The sequence below is a fragment of the Penicillium concentricum genome (assembly GCF_028827145.1).
Source record: "Penicillium concentricum strain IBT 3081 chromosome Unknown utg000006l_segment0_segment0, whole genome shotgun sequence".
Lineage (NCBI taxonomy): Eukaryota > Fungi > Ascomycota > Eurotiomycetes > Eurotiales > Aspergillaceae > Penicillium > Penicillium concentricum.
This window is the reverse complement of record NW_026622759.1, coordinates 3,476,298-3,499,834: the sequence shown is the minus strand read 5'-3', so window position 1 is coordinate 3,499,834 and position 23,537 is coordinate 3,476,298. Positions and strand designations below refer to the sequence as shown.

At 50.2% G+C, this 23,537-nt stretch overlaps 12 protein-coding genes across 12 annotated transcripts; 7 read left to right on the top strand and 5 right to left on the bottom strand.

The window, feature by feature from the left end:
• Window positions 1-304: 304 nt before the first annotated feature.
• On the top strand, window positions 305-2,834 carry N7517_011561 (uncharacterized protein). Its single transcript, XM_056729284.1, has 4 exons — window positions 305-340; window positions 482-622; window positions 679-985; window positions 1,043-2,834. The coding sequence occupies exons 2-4, from the start codon at window positions 489-491 to the stop codon at window positions 2,564-2,566; spliced, it is 1,965 nt and encodes a 654-aa protein (XP_056575099.1). The 5' UTR covers window positions 305-340; window positions 482-488; the 3' UTR covers window positions 2,567-2,834.
• Window positions 2,835-3,168: 334 nt separating this feature from the next.
• On the top strand, window positions 3,169-3,823 carry N7517_011560 (Rpp14/Pop5 family protein; the record flags this gene model as incomplete). Its single annotated transcript, XM_056729283.1, has 2 exons — window positions 3,169-3,403; window positions 3,477-3,823. 2 exons carry the CDS (start codon window positions 3,169-3,171, stop codon window positions 3,821-3,823), a joined length of 582 nt encoding a protein of 193 aa, XP_056575098.1.
• A 148-nt stretch (window positions 3,824-3,971) lies between these two features.
• On the bottom strand, window positions 3,972-5,192 carry N7517_011559 (GTPase GPN2; the record flags this gene model as incomplete). The annotated part of the gene is made up of 3 exons (XM_056729282.1): window positions 3,972-4,670; window positions 4,739-4,839; window positions 4,904-5,192. The coding sequence occupies 3 exons, from the start codon at window positions 5,190-5,192 to the stop codon at window positions 3,972-3,974; spliced, it is 1,089 nt and encodes a 362-aa protein (XP_056575097.1).
• A 191-nt stretch (window positions 5,193-5,383) lies between these two features.
• Window positions 5,384-6,613, top strand: N7517_011558 (WD40 repeat domain-containing protein; the record flags this gene model as incomplete). Its single annotated transcript, XM_056729281.1, has 3 exons — window positions 5,384-5,393; window positions 5,455-5,710; window positions 5,797-6,613. 3 exons carry the CDS (start codon window positions 5,384-5,386, stop codon window positions 6,611-6,613), a joined length of 1,083 nt encoding a protein of 360 aa, XP_056575096.1.
• A 216-nt stretch (window positions 6,614-6,829) lies between these two features.
• On the bottom strand, window positions 6,830-7,910 carry N7517_011557 (ribose-5-phosphate isomerase RKI1; the record flags this gene model as incomplete). Its single annotated transcript, XM_056729280.1, has 2 exons — window positions 6,830-7,269; window positions 7,436-7,910. The coding sequence occupies 2 exons, from the start codon at window positions 7,908-7,910 to the stop codon at window positions 6,830-6,832; spliced, it is 915 nt and encodes a 304-aa protein (XP_056575095.1).
• A 1,662-nt stretch (window positions 7,911-9,572) lies between these two features.
• On the top strand, window positions 9,573-11,309 carry N7517_011556 (NEDD8-activating enzyme E1 regulatory subunit; the record flags this gene model as incomplete). Its single annotated transcript, XM_056729279.1, has 2 exons — window positions 9,573-9,947; window positions 10,002-11,309. The coding sequence occupies 2 exons, from the start codon at window positions 9,573-9,575 to the stop codon at window positions 11,307-11,309; spliced, it is 1,683 nt and encodes a 560-aa protein (XP_056575094.1).
• Window positions 11,310-11,891: 582 nt separating this feature from the next.
• N7517_011555 (tRNA-splicing endonuclease subunit SEN54 family protein) lies at window positions 11,892-13,413 on the bottom strand (the record flags this gene model as incomplete). Its single annotated transcript, XM_056729278.1, has 3 exons — window positions 11,892-12,343; window positions 12,407-13,200; window positions 13,301-13,413. The coding sequence occupies 3 exons, from the start codon at window positions 13,411-13,413 to the stop codon at window positions 11,892-11,894; spliced, it is 1,359 nt and encodes a 452-aa protein (XP_056575093.1).
• An 879-nt stretch (window positions 13,414-14,292) lies between these two features.
• Window positions 14,293-16,589, bottom strand: N7517_011554 (alpha-galactosidase; the record flags this gene model as incomplete). The annotated part of the gene is made up of 2 exons (XM_056729277.1): window positions 14,293-16,442; window positions 16,499-16,589. 2 exons carry the CDS (start codon window positions 16,587-16,589, stop codon window positions 14,293-14,295), a joined length of 2,241 nt encoding a protein of 746 aa, XP_056575092.1.
• A 1,251-nt stretch (window positions 16,590-17,840) lies between these two features.
• N7517_011553 (fungal specific transcription factor domain-containing protein) lies at window positions 17,841-18,653 on the top strand (the record flags this gene model as incomplete). Its single annotated transcript, XM_056729276.1, has 1 exon — window positions 17,841-18,653. The coding sequence occupies one exon, from the start codon at window positions 17,841-17,843 to the stop codon at window positions 18,651-18,653; it is 813 nt and encodes a 270-aa protein (XP_056575091.1).
• A 226-nt stretch (window positions 18,654-18,879) lies between these two features.
• N7517_011552 (uncharacterized protein) lies at window positions 18,880-19,136 on the top strand (the record flags this gene model as incomplete). Its single annotated transcript, XM_056729275.1, has 2 exons — window positions 18,880-18,896; window positions 18,959-19,136. 2 exons carry the CDS (start codon window positions 18,880-18,882, stop codon window positions 19,134-19,136), a joined length of 195 nt encoding a protein of 64 aa, XP_056575090.1.
• Window positions 19,137-19,864: 728 nt separating this feature from the next.
• On the bottom strand, window positions 19,865-21,199 carry N7517_011551 (arrestin C-terminal domain-containing protein; the record flags this gene model as incomplete). Its single annotated transcript, XM_056729274.1, has 3 exons — window positions 19,865-20,107; window positions 20,161-21,045; window positions 21,122-21,199. The coding sequence occupies 3 exons, from the start codon at window positions 21,197-21,199 to the stop codon at window positions 19,865-19,867; spliced, it is 1,206 nt and encodes a 401-aa protein (XP_056575089.1).
• A 689-nt stretch (window positions 21,200-21,888) lies between these two features.
• On the top strand, window positions 21,889-22,566 carry N7517_011550 (putative DNA polymerase delta subunit 4; the record flags this gene model as incomplete). The annotated part of the gene is made up of 3 exons (XM_056729273.1): window positions 21,889-22,231; window positions 22,288-22,355; window positions 22,426-22,566. 3 exons carry the CDS (start codon window positions 21,889-21,891, stop codon window positions 22,564-22,566), a joined length of 552 nt encoding a protein of 183 aa, XP_056575088.1.
• Window positions 22,567-23,537: the final 971 nt, after the last annotated feature.

Sequence of the window (23,537 nt, the reverse complement as noted above, 5' to 3'; positions counted from 1 at the left end):
ACCAAAGCTATATAGACTTCAAATACTACCTACATGTGCAACTGTACTATCCGAATGCAACATATAACCTTTGAAAAATACACCCCATACTAATACGTGTGGATACAGTATCGTCGGTACCCGGTACTTTGGGGACTGCCAAGTGTTGAGCTGTTCTGCGGATCCAGCGGTCTGGGACGAGCTGTACGGTGTATCTGCGAGTACTCCGACTATCTCACCCCGCGGGTTTTTTTCTCAACAGCTGCTTCTTCTGCCCCCTTCTCTTTTGTACTACTTCCTTTTTCTCCTTTTCCTCTAATTCCTCCTAATTTCGCATCGAGCGGCTTGTTTAACCCATAAAGTAAGTGACCTTTTTTTTTTACCCTTCTCTAATCCATTGCTCTTCCGCATATCCACTCCCCTCCAAACCGTCTTGACTGCAATTGCCTGCACTATTGGACAATTGCTTCGAAATCCAACTTGCATGCTAATTGCCATCTAGATTCATCATGCCCTCTACTCTCTCCGCCGGCAACGGCGTGCAGTCTGCCAACGACAACATCACCCGCTTCGCCCCTCCTAGCCGTGCCCTCTCGCCCTCCCAACACAGCCTTTTCCACAACAAGACACGATGCTTCGTGTAGTAAGTCATTGGATTCTGCTCTTACGACCTCGGTATGAGACTAACGGAGAAACCAGTGGTATGCAACCCCGAGCCGTGCAGGGCATGCTCGACTTTGATTTCATCTGCAAGCGCTCGACTCCTTCCGTGGCCGGTATTATCTACACCTTCGGTGGTCAGTTCGTCAGCAAGATGTACTGGGGTACCAGCGAGACCCTCCTTCCCGTCTACCAGGATGTTGAGAAGGCCATGGCCAAGCACCCTGACGTTGACACCGTTGTCAACTTCGCCTCTTCTCGCTCCGTCTACACCTCCACCATGGAGTTGATGGAGAACCCCCAGATCCGCTCCATCGCTATTATTGCCGAGGGTGTGCCCGAGCGTGTAAGTTCTGCCTCTTCCCCGTAACTATTTCGGATGTAGTGCTAACGACTACCATAGCGTGCTCGTGAGATTATGGTCACCGCCAAGGAGAAGGGTATCACCATTATTGGCCCCGCCACCGTTGGTGGTATTAAGCCCGGTGCTTACAAGATCGGTAACACTGGTGGTATGATGGACAACATTGTCGCCTCCAAGTTGTACCGCAAGGGTTCCGTCGGCTACGTCTCCAAGTCCGGTGGTATGTCCAACGAATTGAACAACATTATCTCCCAGAACACCGACGGTGTGTTCGAGGGTGTTGCCATTGGTGGTGATCGTTACCCCGGTACCACCTTCATTGATCACTTGCTCCGCTACCAGGCCGAGCCCGAGTGCAAGATCCTTGTGCTGCTCGGTGAGGTCGGTGGTGTTGAGGAGTACCGTGTGATTGAGGCCATTAAGAATGGCACCATCACCAAGCCTATCGTCGCCTGGGCTATCGGAACCTGCGCCAGCTTGTTCAAGACCGAGGTCCAGTTCGGTCACGCCGGTGCCTCCGCCAACTCTGATCTCGAGACTGCCGTCACCAAGAACAAGGCTATGCGTGAAGCTGGCATCTACGTCCCCGAGACCTTCGAGGACCTCCCCCAGATCCTCAAGCAGGTCTACGACGCCGAGCTTCAGAAGGGCAACATCACCCCCGCCCCCGAGCCCGTTGTGCCCAAGATCCCCATCGACTACTCCTGGGCCCAGGAGCTCGGTCTCGTCCGTAAGCCCGCTGCCTTCATCTCCACCATCTCCGACGACCGTGGCCAGGAGCTGCTCTACGCCGGTATGCCCATCTCCGATGTCTTCAGAGAGGATATTGGCATTGGTGGTGTCATGTCTCTCCTGTGGTTCCGTCGCCGCCTGCCTCCCTACGCCAGCAAGTTCCTCGAGATGGTTCTCATGCTGACTGCCGATCACGGTCCCGCCGTTTCCGGTGCCATGAACACCATCATCACCACTCGTGCTGGCAAGGATCTCATCAGTGCTCTCGTTTCCGGTCTGCTGACCATCGGTTCGCGTTTCGGTGGTGCCCTGGATGGCGCCGCTGAGGAGTTCACCAAGGCCTTCGACAAGGGTCTGAGCCCCCGTGACTTCGTCGACACCATGCGCAAGGAGAACAAGCTGATCCCCGGTATTGGCCACAAGGTCAAGTCCCGCAACAACCCCGATCTCCGTGTCGAGCTTGTCAAGGAGTTCGTCAAGAAGCACTTCCCCAGCACCAAGCTGCTCGACTACGCTATCGCCGTTGAGACTGTCACCACCTCCAAGAAGGACAACTTGATCCTCAACGTCGACGGCTGTGTCGCTGTCTGCTTCGTTGACCTCCTCCGCAACTGCGGTGCCTTCTCCCCCGAGGAGTGCGAGGACTACATGCGCATGGGTGTCCTCAACGGTCTGTTCGTGCTCGGTCGCTCCATCGGTCTCATTGCCCACTACCTCGACCAGAAGCGCCTGCGCACCGGTCTCTACCGCCACCCCTGGGATGACATCACCTACCTCCTCCCCACCCTGCAGAAGGGCGGTGCCGAGGGCCGTGTTGAGGTCAACCTGTGATTTTGTTTACGTTTTGCAGCGCCGTCCGCTGGCATATAGTCCGTCCGTTGAGGGCGGTGGAGTTCGGATGGTTCATCCCTTGGTTTTTCTTTTTTTATGTTTTCTGAGCAGTCATGTATATCGATGTACTGCGTTCATGTGGCATGACCAAGTTGACGGGTTGACACTCAAGAAGGGTGCAACCCGGCTACAGATCTGATTTAATTCGTTTTGCAGTAGATGACTAGACCTCTTTGGGAAATAATGAACGTGCCTTTGCCGCATGATATTTTTTCAGCATAGTCTGTAGTATTCATAGTTGAAATATTCAAAGTTGAGCCATGCTGTGGTCTTCTCGAGGGCCAACCTTGAAAGGTTGTCCAGATGGGCCGCCCGATTAGGAAATATCCTTATCGCTTATCGATCGCAATCTTTTCTAGCCTCAATCTCAGCTAGATTCACCCACCTTACATTCTGTACCCAGCAAACCACATCTACACCCAGCTCTGGTATAATCCGAAAGAGCCATCCGGTACCCTATCTGCAGGGCTTTCAAGGCATCGCCTCCTCTGAACTCTAATCCCAACCCAACAACATCACCAACCTAACACAACCACACCACCATGGTCCGCCTCAAAAACCGCTACCTCCTCGTGGACATCCTCTACCCAGATCCAAAGACCTGGCCGGCAACCTCAACAACAAAACCACACAACCCTCAATTGGCAATCCACTCTCCAACATCTGACGCCCTAACCCAAGGCTTCCTAGCCAAGATGATCCGCGAATCCGTCGCAGAGCTATACGGCGACTGGGGAATCGGCAAGCTAGGCGGTGCCTCCGCAGGCGGAATTACGAGTAAGTTTCCATTCCCCACCACATCCAACCCCTCCATCCATCACCACAGAACCACCCACTAAACATACTATAGTAAAATACCTCTCACCAGCAACATCCACCGCCATAGTGCGGTGTCCACGCGCCTCCTTCCGCCTCGTCTGGTCAGCGCTTACGTACATGTCCGGCGTGCCGGAGCCGGCAAATGGCCCGAAACGCGCGGGGACGGGACGCGAGCGTGGGTGTGTTTTCCGCGTGATTCGGGTCTCGGGGACGATGCGGAAGGCCGAGGAGGAGGCTATTCGGAGGGCTAGGAGGGAGATTGTTAGGGTTAAGGATGCGGAGGAGAGGGGGGTTCTTGGGGGTTTGGTTGGTGGGTCTAGTGTTGTTGATTGTGTTATGGATGAGAGTGAGGATGAGGGGATGGTTGGGGATGATTGAGATGATGTGGGTAGGTGTTGTATTGTACTTTGTTCAACTTTTAATGAGATACCCCAGTTTTTGGTGCGTTAAGTTATGCATGGTTTCGGCTATCGTACATTTATCGTATCATATTTGACGTTTGGCATGGGAAGTCGTTAGAACAGGATTACTTGCGGTGCACCCGCACGCCACTGTCTGGCATATCTTTCTTCCACTTCTCCAGTTCCTCGTCATAGTCATGTCCATCATCCTTATCGTAGTCATTTCCGTCGTCTCCACCATCCGCCGCACCCGTCTTCTCGACCTGACTCGCCGCATTGCGCAAGCGAACTTCCTCCTCCAAATCCTTCTCCTCCTGCTCATCATATTCATCCTTAGCATCCACCCAACGCTCCTGCACATCCCGCACGTCTGTGACACCCATGCCCTCCCGAACAGCTACTTGCCAGACAGTATCGTTGGCGCCCTCGGCAGGACCAAAGGCATACCCGGACGCACGGTCGATGGAGCGTAGGAGACTCATCATACTCTTTTTGTCCTCAACGGCCAGCGTCTCGAAGGCAACGAGGCCGAATTCCTCGACCAGGTCGATGATGGTCTGGTTCAGCTTGCCGAATTTCTCGTGCGAGAATCGCGAGGACTCGCTTTCCAGTTCGGGGAGTAGGTAGGAGAGGTCTTGTACTTCGGTGTAGTAGTCTAGGTTGAAAGGGAGTGGGGCGTAGTTGGCGAGATTGTCGATTTTGGTGAGGACGTTTAGGTGTGGGAGGTCGAGTTGGAGCATAGCGCGGAGGGAGAGGAGGAGGGCGGAGATGTACATTGAGGGGAGGGTGAGGGTATAGGAGTCGACGAGGTGGACGACGATCAACTGTTTAATAAAGAGCCTGGTTAGTTTGGTTTCTTTTGTGCTGCAACTGAGGTCCTGCTGCGACTAACCCGGATGCCCATCTTCTGGATCTTGTAGAAGATGTTGCGTAATGAGGCGTGGTGTGTAAATAGCTCGACTTGACCGGGACAGTCGAAAAGAATATAATCATCTGTGAATTCATCAAAACTTGTTAGTATTTGAAATTTATATGGCCAGCACATAATCAGACATACCACCAAGCTCCTTCAGCCCGCTCTCCAGCCATTCGAAGTTGTTTTCGAGCTCTTCGAGAGCATATAAGACACCACCATTCGGACCCAACTTGTCCTCTTCCATAATATCCTCTAGAGTAACTAGATCACGTACGTCCAGCGCGCATGGATAAGAGGTCTTGTCGTTGGCGGGGTCAAGGTTAACGACAGAGCATTTCCGGCCGATTGCGCCTAAGAACTGATGCATGCCATTGCAGTACGTGGACTTGCCAGCACCCGGTGGGCCAATCACCAGCTGGGCAAAGGGCATCTTGTTAATGTCACGAAGATGTGAGACGTTGTGTTTTTGCTGAAAACGAATGATGTCAAGCCGTTTGGTCTTTTTTCCTTATCGATGCAGCGCGGGGAATCAGAGGGCGGTGACAATGGCAGAAAAGGAGACGGCCAAAGGCCCCGGGGAGCTTGGGGTTTGATCTTCTACAACTCTGCAGCTTGCCCAATATGACTTCTCGTGAGTACTTCTCGTTATAATCTTCCCCCAGATTTGAACCATGTCTAATTTATTGTTGCAGATCAATTCATTGTGGCATCCCCACCTACGGATGCTATCTCGGCCTTGAAGTTCTCCCCAGACCCCAACTCCGCGCGGATCGTCGTTTCGTCATGGGATAAGAACGTGTACCTGTATGACCTGCGGGATGAGAATGGAAAGGTTGGAGAGGGAAAGCTATTGCAGAAGTTTGAGCACCGCGCTCCTGTACTGGACGTCTGCTTTGGCGAGAACGAGAACGAGATCTACACAGCTGGACTGGATTGGGACGTGCGGAAGTGAGTTACTCCATTGGGTCCTACTGCTACCATGACCTGAATCGTGGCCTACGAGCTGTACTGACCGTACTGACCGTACTGATTAGGATCGACCTCAACACCTCCGAACAGACCGTGCTCAGCAGCCACGAAGCCGGCGTGCGCCATGTCCTGTACAGTCGCGAGCACAACATCGTCATCTCCGCATCGTGGGATTCAACACTGCACATCCACCTATCAGATGCCGGCGCAAACCCCGACTCCCTGCCGATTATCGTCCCCCTCCCGTCGAAGCCATTCTCCATCTCCGCAACTGCCACGAAGCTGATCGTCGCGATGGCATCGCGCGCATTGCACATCTACGACCTCAAGGCCCTGGCCCTTCTCACCGCACAAGCAGATGGCACAGCCCCAGGCGATAACCGAGTCGAAGTTGAGCCCTGGCAACGCCGTGAAAGCAGCTTGAAGTTTATGACCCGCGCGGTTGCATGTATGCCTGATGATGCTGGGTACGCCTCGTCCAGCATTGAGGGTCGTGTCGCAGTCGAGTGGTTCGACCCGTCGCCTGAATCTCAGGCCCGCAAATACGCTTTCAAGTGCCACCGCCAGACTGCCGAGGATGGCGTAGACGTCGTCTACCCTGTCAACGCATTGGCTTTCCACCCAGTTTTTGGCACCTTTGCGTCCGGCGGTGGTGATGGTGTTGTTGCGCTATGGGATGGAATCTCTAAGCGCCGTATCCGTCAATATCAAAAATATCAAAACAGTGTCTCAGCTGTTGCGTTCAGTGCGAGCGGCCAGCATCTGGCCATTGCAGTCAGCCCTGGATTCGAAGACGGCCATGACGAGGTTCCCGAAGGCACAGTGAAGATTTACGTACGGGAGTTGGGCGAGACGGAGGCCAAGGGTAAGGGCGCAAAATAGGTACTTTCCTTGATTCTATACTGAAATGAAGCGTCTGTCCAATGTTGATACCACACATGAAATCTAATTTAAAAAACAATCCAAAACGTAATCGCAAGCAATCACCAGTTCAATTCCAATTATAGCATTTTTTTTCCAAGGTTGAACAAGCGCAAAATCTTGGTATCTAAGTTATTTACGTAGTCTTATATTCGTCCCCAAAAGTCCACTATACATCTACTCAGCCTTGCGAACAGAGACCGTCCCGTCAGCCATACCGAAGTAGGCCGCAACAGGTCGCTGACCACCAATACCACCGGCAGCAGTAGCCTGGGGGCCGGTCTGGCCGTGGAAAATACCGACCTCAAGCACACCGATGATATCCCTGATCTTGCGAGCCAACACATCAACCGCCCACACACCATCCTTGCCATTACCATCCTGGCCAGCCTCAATATCCGCCTTGACTAGCAGGGGTTTGAAGGGAGCATCAATAAGGAAGAAGCCCTGATCGGTCTTAAGAGGACCTTGCTTGGCGGCCGCGGAGGCCCGAATGGCGGGGTTGACACTGCCGAGTTCCTGCAGCTTGAGGAGAACGCGATGGGCGGCGATCGGGGCGACCTCGATGGGGATTCCTTTCCAGTTTGTGAGGAGACGGGGCTGGAGTTTGCGGTAATCTGAGATTGCGAGCGTTAGTTGGGGGGGTAGCATTGTTATATAGCAAAGAGGAAAGAAAAACAGGAAAAAAAACCAGAGTTGGCTGTACTTCCGAGTCATCACCCAACTCAAACCCCATAACTACAATGCAAAATGAAGATCATATTAGATCCGATCAAAACTCACCGGCAACACAGATGAACTCCTTAGCCTGCATAGCGACGATCTTCTCCTGGAACAAGCATGCACCGCCGCCCTTAATGCAGTTCAAATCCTCGTCGACCTCGTCCGCACCATCGAACGCCACGTCGAGGACAGTGCCCAGCGGAATGGAGTCGTACTCAACAGCAGTCAATCCGGCGCTCATGATCAGCTGCTTGGACTGGTAACCGGTCGGGATGTACTTTGTGGCGGAGGTGTCGACACCGAGGGCCTTGATGGCCTCGACGACGTACACGATCGTCGTACCACTGCCGATACCGACCCAGCGGGCATCCTTAGGGTAGTGGTTTCCGACAGCGACCTTTGCGGCGGCGCGCTTTGATTCTTCGACTGCGGACATGGTGGATTGGAATCTGGGAAGAGTGCGAAAGAGTGTGGGGATGGTGGGGAGGGTAAGTTTACGGCAAAGGAAAATAGGGAAGAAGGCTGATTGGATCATGGGAGTCCTCTCTATAGAGGCTCTTTGAAACGTTAGGAAATGGGAAAATATAGAGGGAGTGAAATTAAGTAATAGAGCATTGAATGTATAGCTTTACTTTAAGAAGTCTATAACGTCACGTTACAATTGTGGGGTTTAGCCATTTCTATAAGATACAGGCCTAGGCATTCTACATCATTATATATCAAGTTTATATATAGAGACATTAATATGTCTAAGTATTATCAGTCTCATATTGTATGAAGGGGAAATATAAACTCGGATCAACTACGGAGTACCCAAATAGTATACTCTTTACGGAGTATACAAGGACCAGAATGTCACAATCTATCAACTTTTTTCTTAGACAGCAATGGAGAAAGCAAATAGAAAGTACACATTCAAAAACCCCTTTTAACAGAATAGCTGTTCCCGTCTCTTCCTGCCATACCACCACATTTCATCCGGGAAGAACATATGAACATTGTACTCCAGTCTAAAAGACTGAACAGATGCAGACCATTGGAATCTTCCACTCAGTCCACATAGGCATGGACTAAGTTGTGCAAATCTTCTTCACAGCGGGCAAAAACACCTCTATATAATCAATTAGCTTAAGCGTTTCCTTATATGGAAAAAGAAAAGAACTTACTCTGAACAAATTTCGTGCCACACTTCTCATCCACGCAGCTTGCGCCAGCGTTATCAATCACATCTTGGGCCAAGCAGATACAGTCCCAGTCATTCTTTATGCAGCCAGTTTCCTTAGTTATTGTGTCCAAGCAAGCAAAAGCACAGGCAGGAAGTTCCCCCCTAGGGCATGTGCGAGTCTAGCGAAGGCGAGGACAACAACGGACAACTTCATCTTGGATAATTTGGTCTGATGAAATAGCTCAATTGATGTAGAGATGAGTAGACTTCATACATGGTGAAATCGGGGCAATGAATGGTATAAATATTCCACGGACTAGGTACTAAATAAAGCTTGGCCGAGGATCTCTTTCAGCTCTGCCTTTGAGATGTACATTAATGACAATGTAGAGTGCCTTACTATTGTTCTTTCGCCAAAGTGAACTCGAATCATGCTGGTCCCAGGTTGATCCTATGTCGATCTCGTTTCGACTACTCCATGCTTTGTGCATATTGAGGATGTGCTATAGATTCAATCTCCCAGTTCTTATATCATTCCCGCAAGAGTTGAACCACGTCAATTAAGTCCAATGTTCAGTCCTCAGGTTAATCCACATCTTATAATTAGTTGTGGAACAAAGAAATAGTCATCTGCGTGGGCTATAGTTAACTATAGTATAAGCCGCGACAGCCTAGGATTATCAAAGGACTCGGTGTTGCCACTAGAATTTCAAAAAGAACTGATTTATCTGCAATTCTAAATTACAAACATCTTACTGCTCCAGCGAACTACATGTAGAATATTAAAACCCTAGTCAACTATACAAGATCCATTGAGGCTCATGTTAGCCTGGATTATCAGGCCATAATATGCGCTTACTAAAAACAGTCGCGCATCAACAAGTCAACATCCACGACTTCATCATTTGAGAAACTTACAGAGTAAGAAGCAAACACTGTAAGCGACACGAGAAACATCACATAACGATAAACAAGCAATGATTTAAGCCTCAAAACGAAGCTCTATCTCCTCCGCAATACTTGATATCCACCATGACGGATGCCTTCCCCGCCGCCCTGTCAGGGCCAACGTCCAAGGAGCGCAAATATGATCGCCAGCTCCGCCTGTGGGCAGCAACTGGCCAGCAAGCACTTGAAGACTCTCATGTTCTGCTTGTGAACTCTGATGGCCCTCTCGGCCAATACAACACCGGCGTCTCCGGGGTTGCTGGCGTTGAAACACTCAAGAACCTTGTACTGCCTGGAATTGGTGGTTTCACTATCGTCGACCCAGCAATAGTTACCGAGTCTGACCTGGGCGTGAACTTCTTTTTGGAAGAAGAGTCCCTGGGCAAGTCCCGTGCCGAGGAAACTTGCCGACTGCTGAAAGAACTGAATCCAGACGTGCAGGGACATTACTATCTCAAGGTATGATCTTCCATGTCCCAAAAGTAAATGACTGTTGACTGACTTCTGAAATAGCGCGTTGAGGAGCTTCTGATAGACCCTGAATTCTTGCCCCAGTACAAGCTGGTAATTATTTCTGGCCCAATGAGACGCTCGACACTGGTACCTCTGACCCAGGAAGCAAAGCAACTGGGTATCCCCGTGTTGTACCTGCACTCAGTCGGGTTCTTCTCCACCTTCTCCGTGCAATTGCCGGCTGAATTCCCTATCGTTGAGACACACCCGGACCCAGAATCAACCCAGGACCTGCGTCTGCTGAATCCCTGGCCTGAGCTTGTCGCGGCCGCAGCCAACTTGGATAATCTGGACACCGTGGATGACCATCAGCACGGCCATGTGCCCTATATACTTCTCCTACTTCATTTCCTGGAGCAATGGAAACAGTCTCATGCAGGCAACGCACCAAGTAACTACAAAGAGAAAACCGAATTCAGGGAGTTTGTGCGGTCTCAGACACGCACTTCTAACCCAGAGGGCGGCGAAGAGAACTTCGATGAGGCAGTCGCTGCTGTACTGAAGACAATTTCCCCATTCAGCCTACGCAGCTCGATCCGCGAGATCTTCGAGATGAACGAGTGTCAGCAGCTGTCGGCATCATCCCAAGATTTCTGGGTCATAGCCTCAGCCATCAAAACCTTCCACGCCTCTCACGGTGTCCTCCCCCTCCCAGGCTCCCTACCAGACATGAAAGCCCAATCCGCAGACTACGTGTCACTACAAAACATCTACAAGGCTAAAGCACGACAAGACATCGAAGAAGTGACAGCAACGGTACGCCAGCTCGAATCCCAGCTCAGACGCCAAACCCCCGCAATCCCAGATCGAGAGATCGAAGTATTCTGCAAGAACGCCGCACACATCAAAGTCGTGCTCGGCCGCGATATTCCGCAGATAAGCATTGACAGCGACGCATCGACACTGAAAACCATCCGTAACAGGCTAAGTGACCCGGACACCCTGATCCCGATATTCATCGCGACGCAGATCCTCGATTCTGTCGTGGACGAGATCCAATCGAGCAGGAGTGAAGAAGAACGCTCTGTTGACAACGACGCGCTGTGGAATAGCCACACGGAACGCATCCTCGCTCTGTTGACTGCGGCCGATGGATCGGCTGTTTGTCAGGAGGCGCGCGCGCAGATCGCCCGTGCGATTAAGGAACTGCGTCGGGCTGAGGGCGGCGAGTTGCATAATATCTCTTCGTTGACGGGTGGTTTGGTTGCGCAGGAGGCGTTGAAGGTAATTACTAGACAGTATGGTCCGCTTGATAATACTTGTGTCTTTGATGGGGCTAGGAGTAAGAGCGAGATGTATAGACTGTGAGTGGGGGATGGGATTTGCTATGGACGTGCTGGAGATTACATTGAGTTATGCAGGTCTCGAGGTACTCGTCGAATTCGTGGAGATGTTACTCAAAGCCATGTTATGATTTATGATCCAATGATATTGTGATTTGTAGATCTCAATAAGTAGTATCCAACTATGTATGCCTTGTTGCTTAAATGGCCCAGGAGATATATTCAAATTGGCGAGCTTGGGTCGTTCTTTCAGTGGGAATACCAATACATTTTCATGCAGTAGTATGGGATATGTAGATCTTCACTCCAATGTGTATGTAGCCAGACCGGGCCCAAGGCGAGAGGGATCTTTTGAAGTGCGGCGACCAATGTAGGATATCTTGGAAAGAGCTCCAACAACCGCGGAGAGCATTTTCAGCTCTCAGTTGTGATCCACCACCGAGCAGAGATGATATGAGATAGATATATGGACCAGTCCATAGTCTGTGCATGGTCCGTATGCACAAAAGACAATTCCGTTGCAGCCCATCGCTGTCTTCGCCTTTGCATACACTCACCAGCGATAGAGCTATAATCGGCCAAGGCAAGGATTGATAAGCCGAGTCTCTCAACGTTTTCTCGACTTCTGATTACGATTCCACTTAGGACCCTGAGGTCCACCCTTGTTCTCATAAAGCTTCTCCTTCCCGAACGCCGAATCAGCGACTCGCAAATAACTGACCACACCCTGATCAACGACAGCCATGACGACATTGCGGTACCCATGCCGCAGTCTCATGTACATCATGCGGTCCATTTTCTCCCCGCGCGGGGGGTCAAGTGGCGTGCTTTCGAGTAAAGCACCAAGCTGTGTCATAGTAGGCATGGTAGTTTGATCGCGTGTGCTGACGACCGCGACGCGGAAGTCTGGAGTTGGTGGTGCGGACTTTTTGAAGGGAGTTGAGGGCTTATAGACGTGGAACACGACGCGGAAGGGTGGTGTGGTATCAGCGGGGTGTCTTTCGGGCGCGGTGGCTGGGTCGTACCAGGGGATGATGGCGAGCTTGCGGTATACATCCACTAGAAACTATTGTCAGTAAGGAGAGCTAAGAGAATTACCGCGGATATAGATATGTGACTTACTGTAATGACGGTGAATGCCAGTGCCGATGATAGGGCCAGTTGCCGTAGAGGCCGTCGAGCGAGGGTCATGGATCCAGTTGAAAAGTGACCCAAGCATACCAGCTAGGCCGGGGCCATGATGTGTAGGTGGTGTTGTTTCACTAGCATCTGATGCATCCGAATCTTCCTTCTCGATGTCATCGCACCATCCAGGAGCTCGAAGGAGCGCATAGCCCAGACGCCTGAGGCCAGTATAAACGGAGTACCGCTCAAGGGTCAAACCACCGCGGCCCATGAAGCATGCATATGCAGCCTGCAAGCTCATAGGGATGGAGAGGTCTTCTTCTCCTGGTCCTGCGGGGGACCCAGATTGGCTAGGCCATCTGATATCCAGACTTCCTCGCTCAATAAGATACAAGGCTTCCTCTGGCAACAGCCAGACACGGCTTAACGAGTCTGCCTGGCCCATTGTCTTAAAGAACTGGCCCTTGGGACTGGGCACGTAGACACATGCGTCGGGGGATATCCTAGCGGAATTGGGCAAAGGCCTCGCCGGTTTGGGAGTAGACTCTGAGCTCTTTTCATCTTCTCCGCCAGTCTTCGGTGTTGCGCGATCGGTTTTAATTGGAGGAACATAGCCGTCGGGTGCGTAGAAAGCTATGACACGAGTTTTGGTATTGTGGAGACGGGGGTATGAGAGCGCATTGTGCATGGCCCCGCGCGAAGCGGAGAGTACATCGGCTTGAAGTTCTGTCGGATTGGGCTCAAAGTCCTTTTCGCCACGGCGCGGGATACCGGGGGACGCATCGGCAAAGCTGTACAGAGATGGAAGGTAAGCAATGGTAATCAGAGAAGCGATCGAGGACACTGGAGATTGGGTTCGCCATGTGTCAGAGGAAGAGGCCGTGCTCATACAAGTTTAAGTGGTTCAAGAAGCGGAAATCCTGCGTCTCGTCGGACAGGTCGACATCGGGCTCTGTCGAGGCATTTGCGGGTGCCTTAACAACATCTTCGTCTACGTCTGCCATGTTGAATTGTTAGAGAATAACTTGGAAGGAATTTCGGAGTCAGAGTCGGGATCAGAAAAGATGCGCTTATCGATAAGCGGCCTTTTTTGGCAGAATATCGCCATGCAGCCTCGTCGGGAAGTTCCGAGTCGTGAGATGGTATTGTAGGGCCTATGGAGGGCAAGGTAGGAGTATTTATATAGGAATTTCATACATATAGCACATAAAGCGACCAAGCGTGAGAGTCGCATATTTTTTATCGTATTCCATGCCGCACGCATCCATTATGATCTGTTGAGCCTCCCCAGGTATAGACTTTAGTTCTCAAGCACATAATCAACGTTCTTGTCGCCACGCCCCGGGAGATTGACTAGTATTCGTTCGCATGAAGGGCACTGCGACACTAATCTGATCGCAAACGCTAATGCATGTGCGCTTTCCAACGCAGGAATTATGCCCTCGAATTTCGACATTCAGAAGAATACATTGACAGCTTCCTTGTCCGAAGCTCCTGCGATTGATGACCGATCGGCTTCATGAAGCATCGCAATCTCCTGGCCAACACTAGGGTATGCGAGCCCTGATGCTACAGGTGAGACACTGGCAGGTGTACCGTCGTCTTTCTGAATCACAATCGATCAAGCACCATGCCATATGCCCGGTCTTCCATATGATAGGGTTGCTACATGTTGGGCTTGTTGGCCTAACTCATCAGATGTGCCAAGAGGCCCCACCGCATGTAAGACAACCGCCGGATCATCGATGCCTCCTAGGGTTTGTATCCCCGCTCTCGCCTATGGATGTTCCCAAGCATCGTCGTTCAAGTGTCTATATTTCTATCAAACAGCACGACTGCTGCCTCTGCCTCTCAAATATGACTAGCCTATACATTGTAGTTCTCTATTGCTTTTCCAACATCACAACTTGACTGCCATAGTCACCCTTGAAGGGGAATTGCAGACCAATGTTCATCAAGGTTCCACCAGAGTAAACCACACCTTCGTCAATCTTATAGGAAGCCTGCGCGTCCAATCCCTGTAGCCTAACGCGCGGCCATGAATGATCAATATTGGGAGAGAGCTGGAAGACAAACAACACAGCCTTCTGACCATCCTCAGCGATGAACAAAACAGCAGGCCAATTCGAATCCTCTGGGAGGCTCAACCGCCACATATCACCAGTAAGAACAATGGGATTCACCTTCTCAGCGAGAGCAATGAGCCCCGGCAGAGCCGCCTTCTCCTCTTCGGGGACCTCAGCCGGATTGAGTTCCAAGCCAAATGAGCCGCCCATCATGGCCACATGTCCGCGGAAAGTCACGGGGACTGTGCGGCCAGTCTGCTGGTTCGGAACTTCGGACAGGTGAGCACCCATCGCGCTGGGCGGGTAGACGAGGGAAGTACCCAGTTGAATGGAGATGCGATCCACAGCGTCTGTGTTGTCCGAAGTCCAGATCTGCGGGAAATACTGCAGAACACCTGGGTCGAAACGGCCTCCGCCCGAGGCACAACCCTCCCAGAGAACATCGGGGAATTGGGTTGTAAGCTCATCGAAAACGCGGTACATGCCGAGCATGTAGGCGTGGTTTGTGGATGGGGAAGGCATCTCATGAATGCCCCTGTTGTTATCCCACTTGACGTAAGTAATATCTGCACTATTGAGGATGTCTGAGACGGATTTGATGATATAATCTTGGACTTCAGGAAGAGCGAGGTTCAGCACGAGCTGGTTGCGTCTTTCGGTGCGGGGGTAGGGTCCTGCGTGCAAGGCCCAGTCCGGGTGCTCGTTATACAGAGTCGAGTTCGGACTGACCATTTCCGGCTCGAACCAAATACCGAAACGCAACTTCTCTGACGAGTTAGCGACATTCAGGTCGGTGATCTTCTTCACAATCGGCTCCAGACCGTCTGGGAACCGGTCAGGGTTTGGGGTCCAGTCGCCCAGTCCCGTCTCGTCGGAAAGACGGGGGTACTCCTTGCCGAACCAACCATCATCCAGAACGAAGAGCTTGGCTCCTACTTCGGCGGCTTCCTTTGCCAGATCGTAGATAGTGCTCTGGTTGTAAGTGAAAACCAGTCCTTCCCAACTATTCAGCAACGTAGGACGGTCACTAGTGGCAAACTTGCTCTTGATGAGATGGTTGCGGTACAAGCGATGCAGGGAGCGTGACATTCCACCGAGGCCATCCTTGGAGTATACGGAGACACACTCCGGGGAGGTAAGAGTCTCCCCGGGCGACAGAGTCCACGAGAGCTGGCCAGGGTTGAAACCCAAAAGAGCACGCGTGAAGCCCTGTGAGCCTTTCTCGACGCTCACTGAGAATGAACCAGTATACACAAGCGAGAATCCCCATACCTCTCCGTGAGACTCGGTGGCAGAGGGCTCTGCCAATGCTAGGAAAGGATTATGCTGGTGAGAGGAGTAGCCAGTGGAACTTCCAAAGCTTTGGATGCCGTATGTAATCCTTTCCCTCTCGCGATGCGCTTCTCTTGCCCAATCTCCACGAAGGCTAATCATGTCCAACTCTTCGAATGGCAGATCCACGCTCAGACTGGCTAGAGTCTCGATTGTGATATTTTCCTTTCCATGGTTTGTAACATTCACGCTGCGCACAATGGCATCGTGTTTGGGGAAAATCGAATACGAGAGGTCCGCGCCCACATCGCTGTACTTGTCATATAAACTGATGACCAAGGTGCTAACATCTTCCTCTGTGCCAAATGTACTTGGCAACCCAGGCAGGGCAGGCTTGCCTGGGATGACCTTGTGCGATTTGTACTGGAATTCAGACACGGTATAACCAGCTGACTGACGAATGCGAATGGCAGGGATTCGGAAATCCCCTCGGCCTTGGTCTGGGAACTCACGGCGGACACGTCCTATGTGACTATCCCAGCCATTGACCTCGCCTACAGCTTCCAGGGGGATATCAGCTCCGACGGGGCCGCCGAAGTGGTCTCCTAGGAGATCACCAGTGGCGTTGTCCACATGAATGCGATACGAAACATTTTCTCCATTGAGGGCAAAGAAAGTACCATCTGCCACAATTGCTATACAATATATATGGTCAGATTTGGTATTAGAAAAGAACAGAAGTAAAACTCACGCTTTGCGCTTGATTCCTTGGCCATAGCGGCAGAGGAATATGCAAGGAGACCAAGGCCTGCGGCCACAACACCCCTTGATAATTGGACCATTTTAGCTGTGCTTTCAATTCAAATCAATCCAGAACCTGGGAAACACATACCTTTTTATATCTTTTACCCCGGTGGGTAGGTTACACCAAAGGGGTATTGGCTATGTAGATCTCAAAAAAGCAGAGGCCTTGCAATAGACTTCTACTGTCTATAACTAGCGAAATGTCGATCAACAAAACTTCGGCGATACTCATAGTATATGTATAAGCTGGAGATTAATATTGTGGAGTCGAAATGCGGAGGAAACCCCGGGGATACTCCGTGTCGTAGGCGGTTTTGAACGTCGTTCATTGGTTTTGGACTTTTCAATTCCGACGCAGTCTGATAACTCCTCAATCTCGTCAATGATCTAACAAGTGACCTTCTTTATTTGGAAGGAGGATGAGACTAGCAAAGGCCTGTTCAATATGCCGGTGGGTAATTCATTCCCCGTCCCCCACCAACCTCGTACTCATCCACTTAAGTGAACGTCGACGAAAATGCGAAATCCCGGCACCCGGTCGCTCATGTGTCTATTGCTCTGCCCGAAATTTAGCATGTACTCGGAAACAGCTCTCCGTGCCGAAAAAAACTTCTATACCAGAAGAAAAAACTGTCGGGAATGTGTCACTACCTGAAAAATGCACTTTGCCAGATCTACAACTCCGCACTGAACTGGTGAAGCTGTATTTTGATTATGTGCATGATAAATTCCATTCTCTCTTCCATCGGCCAAGTCTGATGGAAGACATACGTCGGGGTCAAGCGCCCGAGAACGTAATATACGGGATGCTCGCATTATCGGCACGGTATGCCTCTTCTACTCGGCCCGAGTGAAAACTGAATCTGACTCGGGTAGGTTTTCAAAACACTCTTTCTTTGCTGAAACAGATCCTCGAGAAAGAGGGAAAGATTATGCCAAAAGATGTGAGCAATTGCTCAATTTGAATGATGTCTCTTTGACAACAATCCAAGTTTGTGTTTTGCTCGGCGCCATTGCTGTAGTAGATGGAAGAAACCCTGCTTCGGAGACTATCTACTACTCAATTGCATGTCGTATTGCCCAACTTCTTGATCTCCCAAACTGCGATGCTTCGAGTCGTGTGGAAAAAGAAGTAAACATAAGAGGTTCGCACCGAAACACCTGAAGATACCCAACACTCTCTGACATCCAACACAGTATGGTGGACGCTTTGTATGATAGACGTCTGGTCCTCAACAGGAGTCCGACTCCCACGTCTAATGATCCCCCAACCAAATATTCCTCTCCCAATGAACGAAGCAACCTTCCTCGCCATGACCCGCACCGAAGGCTTCACAGTATCAATCTCAACCGACCGCACCTCATCCCTCTTAGCACAAATGGTCCTCCTAAATCGAATCCTCTCAGAAATCAACGACTTCAACACCAAAGCTGCCACAACAACCCTCACCGAAGAATATATAACAGCAACCATCTCAACTCTCTCCACCGACCTCTCCACCTGGCTCAAAAACCTACCCGCACACATGCACGACACACCCTCCAACCTCCAAGCCTACGCCTCCCAAGGCCAAGGCCACCTCTTCGTAACCCTCTACCTAGGCTATTATAACTACGGCCAAATGCTATTCTACCGCTTCCTACACGAAGACATCCGAGGCTACACGCCACGCACGCACTTCTACGCACAGCAATGCAAAAAGCACGCCGTGCGACTCTGCGAGATGATCTACCGCTCCGAGGAAGTACCCGGATGTGCCGTGCTGTACAATATGGTCGGCCATGTGCTTGTTATCGCGTCGACAGTGCAGATCCATACGTTGCTTTTCGGTGATGGGGAGAGTGTTGTGAGAGCGAGGGCGAGGCTCGAGAGGAATTTTGTTATTCTGACTAAACTACGTGCGCTTTGGCCTACGCTTGACGTTTGTATGGAACGCTTGCAGGCTTTTCATCGGGCTTGTCGGAGCTCAGTTGATACTAGTTTCTGTATGGATGGGTGGATGGTGAGATTTTTGGTTGAGTTTGCTAATCCGGTTAGGGATAAGGATGGGGGTGGGGGTGTGGAAGTGCCTTGGGCTTTGGAAGAGATTGGGATTTGTTAGCTGTCAGCTATAGATATGTAGCAATGAGGTGGTTGTTGACTGTGAGATTGAGGTATAGTTGAAGCTAGGCGGTGACGAGAGCGGTCAATATATATATCGTGTGTTTCATCCATGATATATGCCCCTGATAAATTCAATTAAGCAGCCCCGACTTTCGAGATACCAGACATATTTGTTACTGGATAATATCACATGGAAGACAGAAATAAAAATATCGTGGACTATAATGAAAGTTTACGCAAGGTATATATCGCACAATACAACCATAAAAAGCAGGAATAACACACAAGATAGATATCAAACAGTCTTGAAAATGCTCTCAAAACCTTTGGACCCTCCTCAAGGCAGTACCAAACCATACTTGAAATGTTGAAAGAATGTCTCCGGGATATTGAGAACGAAAGCCAAAAGCAAAGCAAAGCCCAGGTGGTTGATGCAGACATGCTAAGCATTGCCATGGGATTCTTAGAAATTGGGAAATAAGCTGCTGCACATATATGTAATATAATAACAAAGACCTTGAGCAAGGGAAGAGAGAAATGATAAAAGCATGTATGTATATAAGACAAAAAAGGGATCCCTATAGTCCAATACAAAAGGTACGCCCGTCAGAAGTGGATTTGAATATTCATGGATGTACCCTTGTTCATTGAATTTCTGGACGATATATGTTATTGGGCATGGTTGAAGGGATTTTACATTCCAAAATGATAATATGTGTAGCCAAGAGGATAGATGATTCCGGATTCCTAAATCCTTAGATCCAGGGTACATGAATACATTGTATCACCATTGGGACAGATGCATGACTGATCCAATATGCGGAAATAATCGCCAAATGTCCAAACATGACCAAATGCATGTATGCGGTGGGGAGACACCCAGAAGTCAAGAGTCAGGGCAACACTCAACTTCCCCAAATCTCTAAACAGCCCAAACACCCCATCCCCGTTCTGTCCAGAGACAAATAAACAGCCACCCTTCCAGGAATGCCATGCAACCAACTCCAAAATGTATGCAATCGTAAGACATGTCATAATATAGCGTGGTTGCGGAGGGGAGCCTCCAACCTCCGCACCCGCCGGGGCATCAAAAGTAACGGCAGCCGTCCCCGTTCATGGGTTACCGTTCAGGAGCTCCGGTATCAAGACGGGGGGATTTATTAAATAAGTTCATCGTTGTAACCGTGAAGAGTTGGATCGTGTTCCATATCAGTCGATCAATGGCTTCTTCTGATTGCCGACAATAGCGGCGCCTATATGGCTGAGGGCATTGTGGTCGTTTGGTCGTACAATTGCTGGAAGAGGCAGCATGGGGTTGTCTGGGTTGACGTGGGCGGCGTCTCGTGCAGCTTGCTCGATTGCTTCCATTTCTTCTTTGCAGCCGGCGTGGTCGAGAGGGCAGACCACGATTGGTTGTCGAATGGTAATGTCTCTTGCAGAGGTTAAGTGGGCCTGTTATGTGTGAGCATTGGGAAGATATACTATGAAACTAGGGAAGAACGAACTCGAACTGTGAGGTAATACTCGATTTTATATAGACTTGCTGTGGTTGTGAAGCCGCTCACGCCGTACGTTGGAAATCCCGTCCTACTTCTCGGCAAGATCCCTTCTGTGTCGCGGAGGTCCTTGGCGGGGAATACCAACCCCAGGTTTGTTAAATAGCCTGATTGGGGTAGTTTAACACCGATGGTCTCCGTTTTCTTGGCTAGAACTTTGACTTTGCGCTGGGGCTCATCGCCTTCGTGGTTGTAGACGATTTCCTCGTCGATGCCGATGGTGATCTTGCTGATGGTCACTTTACGCGCCTTGCCCATCCAGCTCTCGTTCGGGGAAAGTTTGACATAGACGCTGACGGGATCGAGAGGACCGTAAGACCACCGTGGTAGTGAGATGGCTAATGTGACCAGATGATCTGATACGCGCTCCGCCGATTCCGGACGATTGTACATGCCGAATGTGGAGAGTGTGTCGTAGCGGGCGATGGGGACGGGGAATGTGTATTTGTGCTGCTGCTGCTGTCCTTGCTGGACCATCACCACCATCTCGTAGTATGTTTCAGCGGTGCGACTCGGGAGCTGTACACTAGCTGGGGGTACACGGCGAGAGGCATCGCGGCCCCCACGACCAAATGGAATAAAGAGAACGAAGGGCAGATCCATAGATATTACTTCTTCGTATTCTCGGCCGGCGGGACATCGAAATAGGAGCATCTCTTTGCCGACGATATCGGTGATCTCTTTCCGCGGCGGAGCCAGTCGCTTCTTTGTGAGGGAGTCGGCCGAAGGGTGAATTGTCTCGCGGCGGAGGAGGGAAATAGTAACGAGCGAGACGTTGACCGGAGCTGTAATTCCGACACAGGGTCTGATTTCAACTTTGCCCTCAATTCGTGGCTTGGATAGTCAGTCAATGGGGTCGCGCTGAGCAGGGGGCCAAACCGGCTTGTCGCATGTATCGCAGGGCGCTTACCATGGTCGCAGAAATTCCTGGGTATCCGATCAGGAAATTGCCATTCGCTGGGCCTGATACGCGCACAAAGGCGGCCATCTCGAGTCAGCCGTGCCTGTCGCACCATAGATATGCGGAGGTTGGGCGAGTTGTGGGGAATATGCGAGTGGACGTGTGGCACGGTTCATAAGGGTTCGACGGTGGGTTGGGTAGAGTGCATGAACATATAGATATCTTGAATAATGTCGAAGGCTAAAAGAGGTAAATGCCCAAAGGTCTCGATGTCTAGAGGTTCCAGGTAGGGAGAAGTGAAGGAGCTGAGCTTCCTAAAAGGTAGTGGGGAAAGGTGAATTTAGCCCCCCAACAGCCACAATTTACTTGAGCCTCTGGTTTAGCTCTTCTATTCTATTAAATGGCCTTAGAATATTTATATATATATATATATATATATATATATGAACTATATAAGAATCTAATAGGTCACAGATCTCTACCCAAGACGTAATAATGCCTTTATCGATACACGTCCAGTTTCCAATGTCTATGTCATCATCGTCATCACACATTAAATTATGTACCTTGAATACAACAATATATTAGTAGGTACATACACAGTATGTAAATAGGTATTATATAGATCTAAATATAAATTGCCCAACCATGGCCTGGATTCCGGACCTTGGGAAGATTTCCTAAGATTTGGTTGCCAGTGCAACCATGACATCGCCTCCGTCTCCACCTAACTTCTACATCCACACATCACTACAACGACATCACTTTACAGCATTATGCCTCGTCGCGCAGCAAATACCCGGTCGCAGTCGACACTGTCCTTTGGAGCTCAGGGCCGAGTCACCAAACCAGTCACCGCGCCATCTCATAAAGCCAAAGCCCTCGACTCAACTCCATTATCCGACAACTCTGCTCCCGCCACCCCGGAGCCCCAGCAGCTCCCCGTCACCCCAAACGAACCCTCCAAGCCCCACGTCGCAGAGTTAGCGGTGCGACAGCAAGCGGCAGTCGAACACAAAACTCCCCCATCGGAAGAGGACAAGCGGGCACTGAAGTTGAACAAGCAGGATATCTGGCGATACTGGCGGGCGCAAGAGCAGTCCCGCAAGACACCCAGTGGTAGGTCGAGTTTGCCAGGGTATTAGCATGAATCAAGAGGCTGACTCAAACTATAGCCCACCAGCAAGGCATGGACGTAGAGGAAAAGATTCTCCGTCATTTTGACCTTTCCAGCCAATACGGGGTATGTTGTCCGGGTCTCCGAGAGTTCTTTATAAAGAAGTCATCTAACATAATGTCTTTTCTTTTGTTAGCCCTGCGTTGGAATCGCTCGAGTCAAGCGCTGGAGACGGGCTAATCAGCTGAAGCTCAACCCGCCCATCGAAGTCCTGGCGGTTCTTCTCAAGGGGAAGAACACAAAGGAGCGAGCATATATTGACGAATTGTTATCCTGAGGACATATTGTGATTTGAATTGGCGTTGACGGACTTGCATGGATTGGGCGTTGGGATTAATGAGATATGAATGGCATATGGGTACTCCGTATTCCGAGGTTTCAAAGGTTCAAATGTTGTAAAATTGAATGAAAGAGCAACTTCTACCTTCACGCGAATCTGTGGAGACTTCCATGTGAGCCGACCGAGGAGATTTCCATTGTCTCAGGCAAATTGAACCCAGAGGACAATTTCCGCTTATAAGCCGTATACGTCTATAATACGATAGAATGCCCGATGGAGGCGTCGTCGATCCTCATTTTAAGTTGTCATCTGGAAAGGGTCTTGCCGGGTCGTGTCTATATTTATACGGGAGAGATTAAAAGACCAGGATGTGAAATGTCTTCGAATTTAGGTCCGTGGTATCCCCGGATTCAGACAATGGGTCTGTCCGGGGACCCCGCGATATTGGATATTGGGCGATATTTGCTTTTTCTCTTGAATCCTCTCTACATGTGAAGTAGTATAAGTCTATATACTACATAAAATATACGAAATAAATATAGGTATTATCATAATGTTTACGGAGTACTGCAAGGGTCTTTCGCCTCTACATGTAGTCATTCTACTGGAATGAAGTCTAAACCTAATGTAGATGTCTCACCCGGCCGGTGCGCCTTTTTTCCCTCAGCATAGCGCCCATTGGGAGAGATCAAGGTGCCCTTGGTAATCAAATATCATTAATACGTCCTTTGCCATAACCAGCCCCCAAAAGACCAAAAGACTTGGCCGATAAGGCTAGACTTTCTGATGAATATAGCAGAAATGGCTTTGATAGGAAGATATGAGATTTGTCTTCAATTTATTTCAGTATGGTAAATTTTGAGATTGTGTCCAAAGTTGCTAGGATATGCCTACAGGTGTTTTTGAAATATTAACAAGCCCAGTAGCGTACCTAGTATATATCGTAGGAACCTATTTCCTTCCCATAC

Coding starts and splice junctions, on each gene's coding strand:
- N7517_011561 (XM_056729284.1), top strand. CDS start 489: ATGCCCTCTACTCTCTCCGCCGGCAACGGCGTGCAGTCTGCCAACGAC. Junction 623..678: donor AAGACACGATGCTTCGTGTA/GTAAGTCATTGG, acceptor CGGAGAAACCAG/TGGTATGCAACCCCGAGCCG. Junction 986..1,042: donor CCGAGGGTGTGCCCGAGCGT/GTAAGTTCTGCC, acceptor CGACTACCATAG/CGTGCTCGTGAGATTATGGT.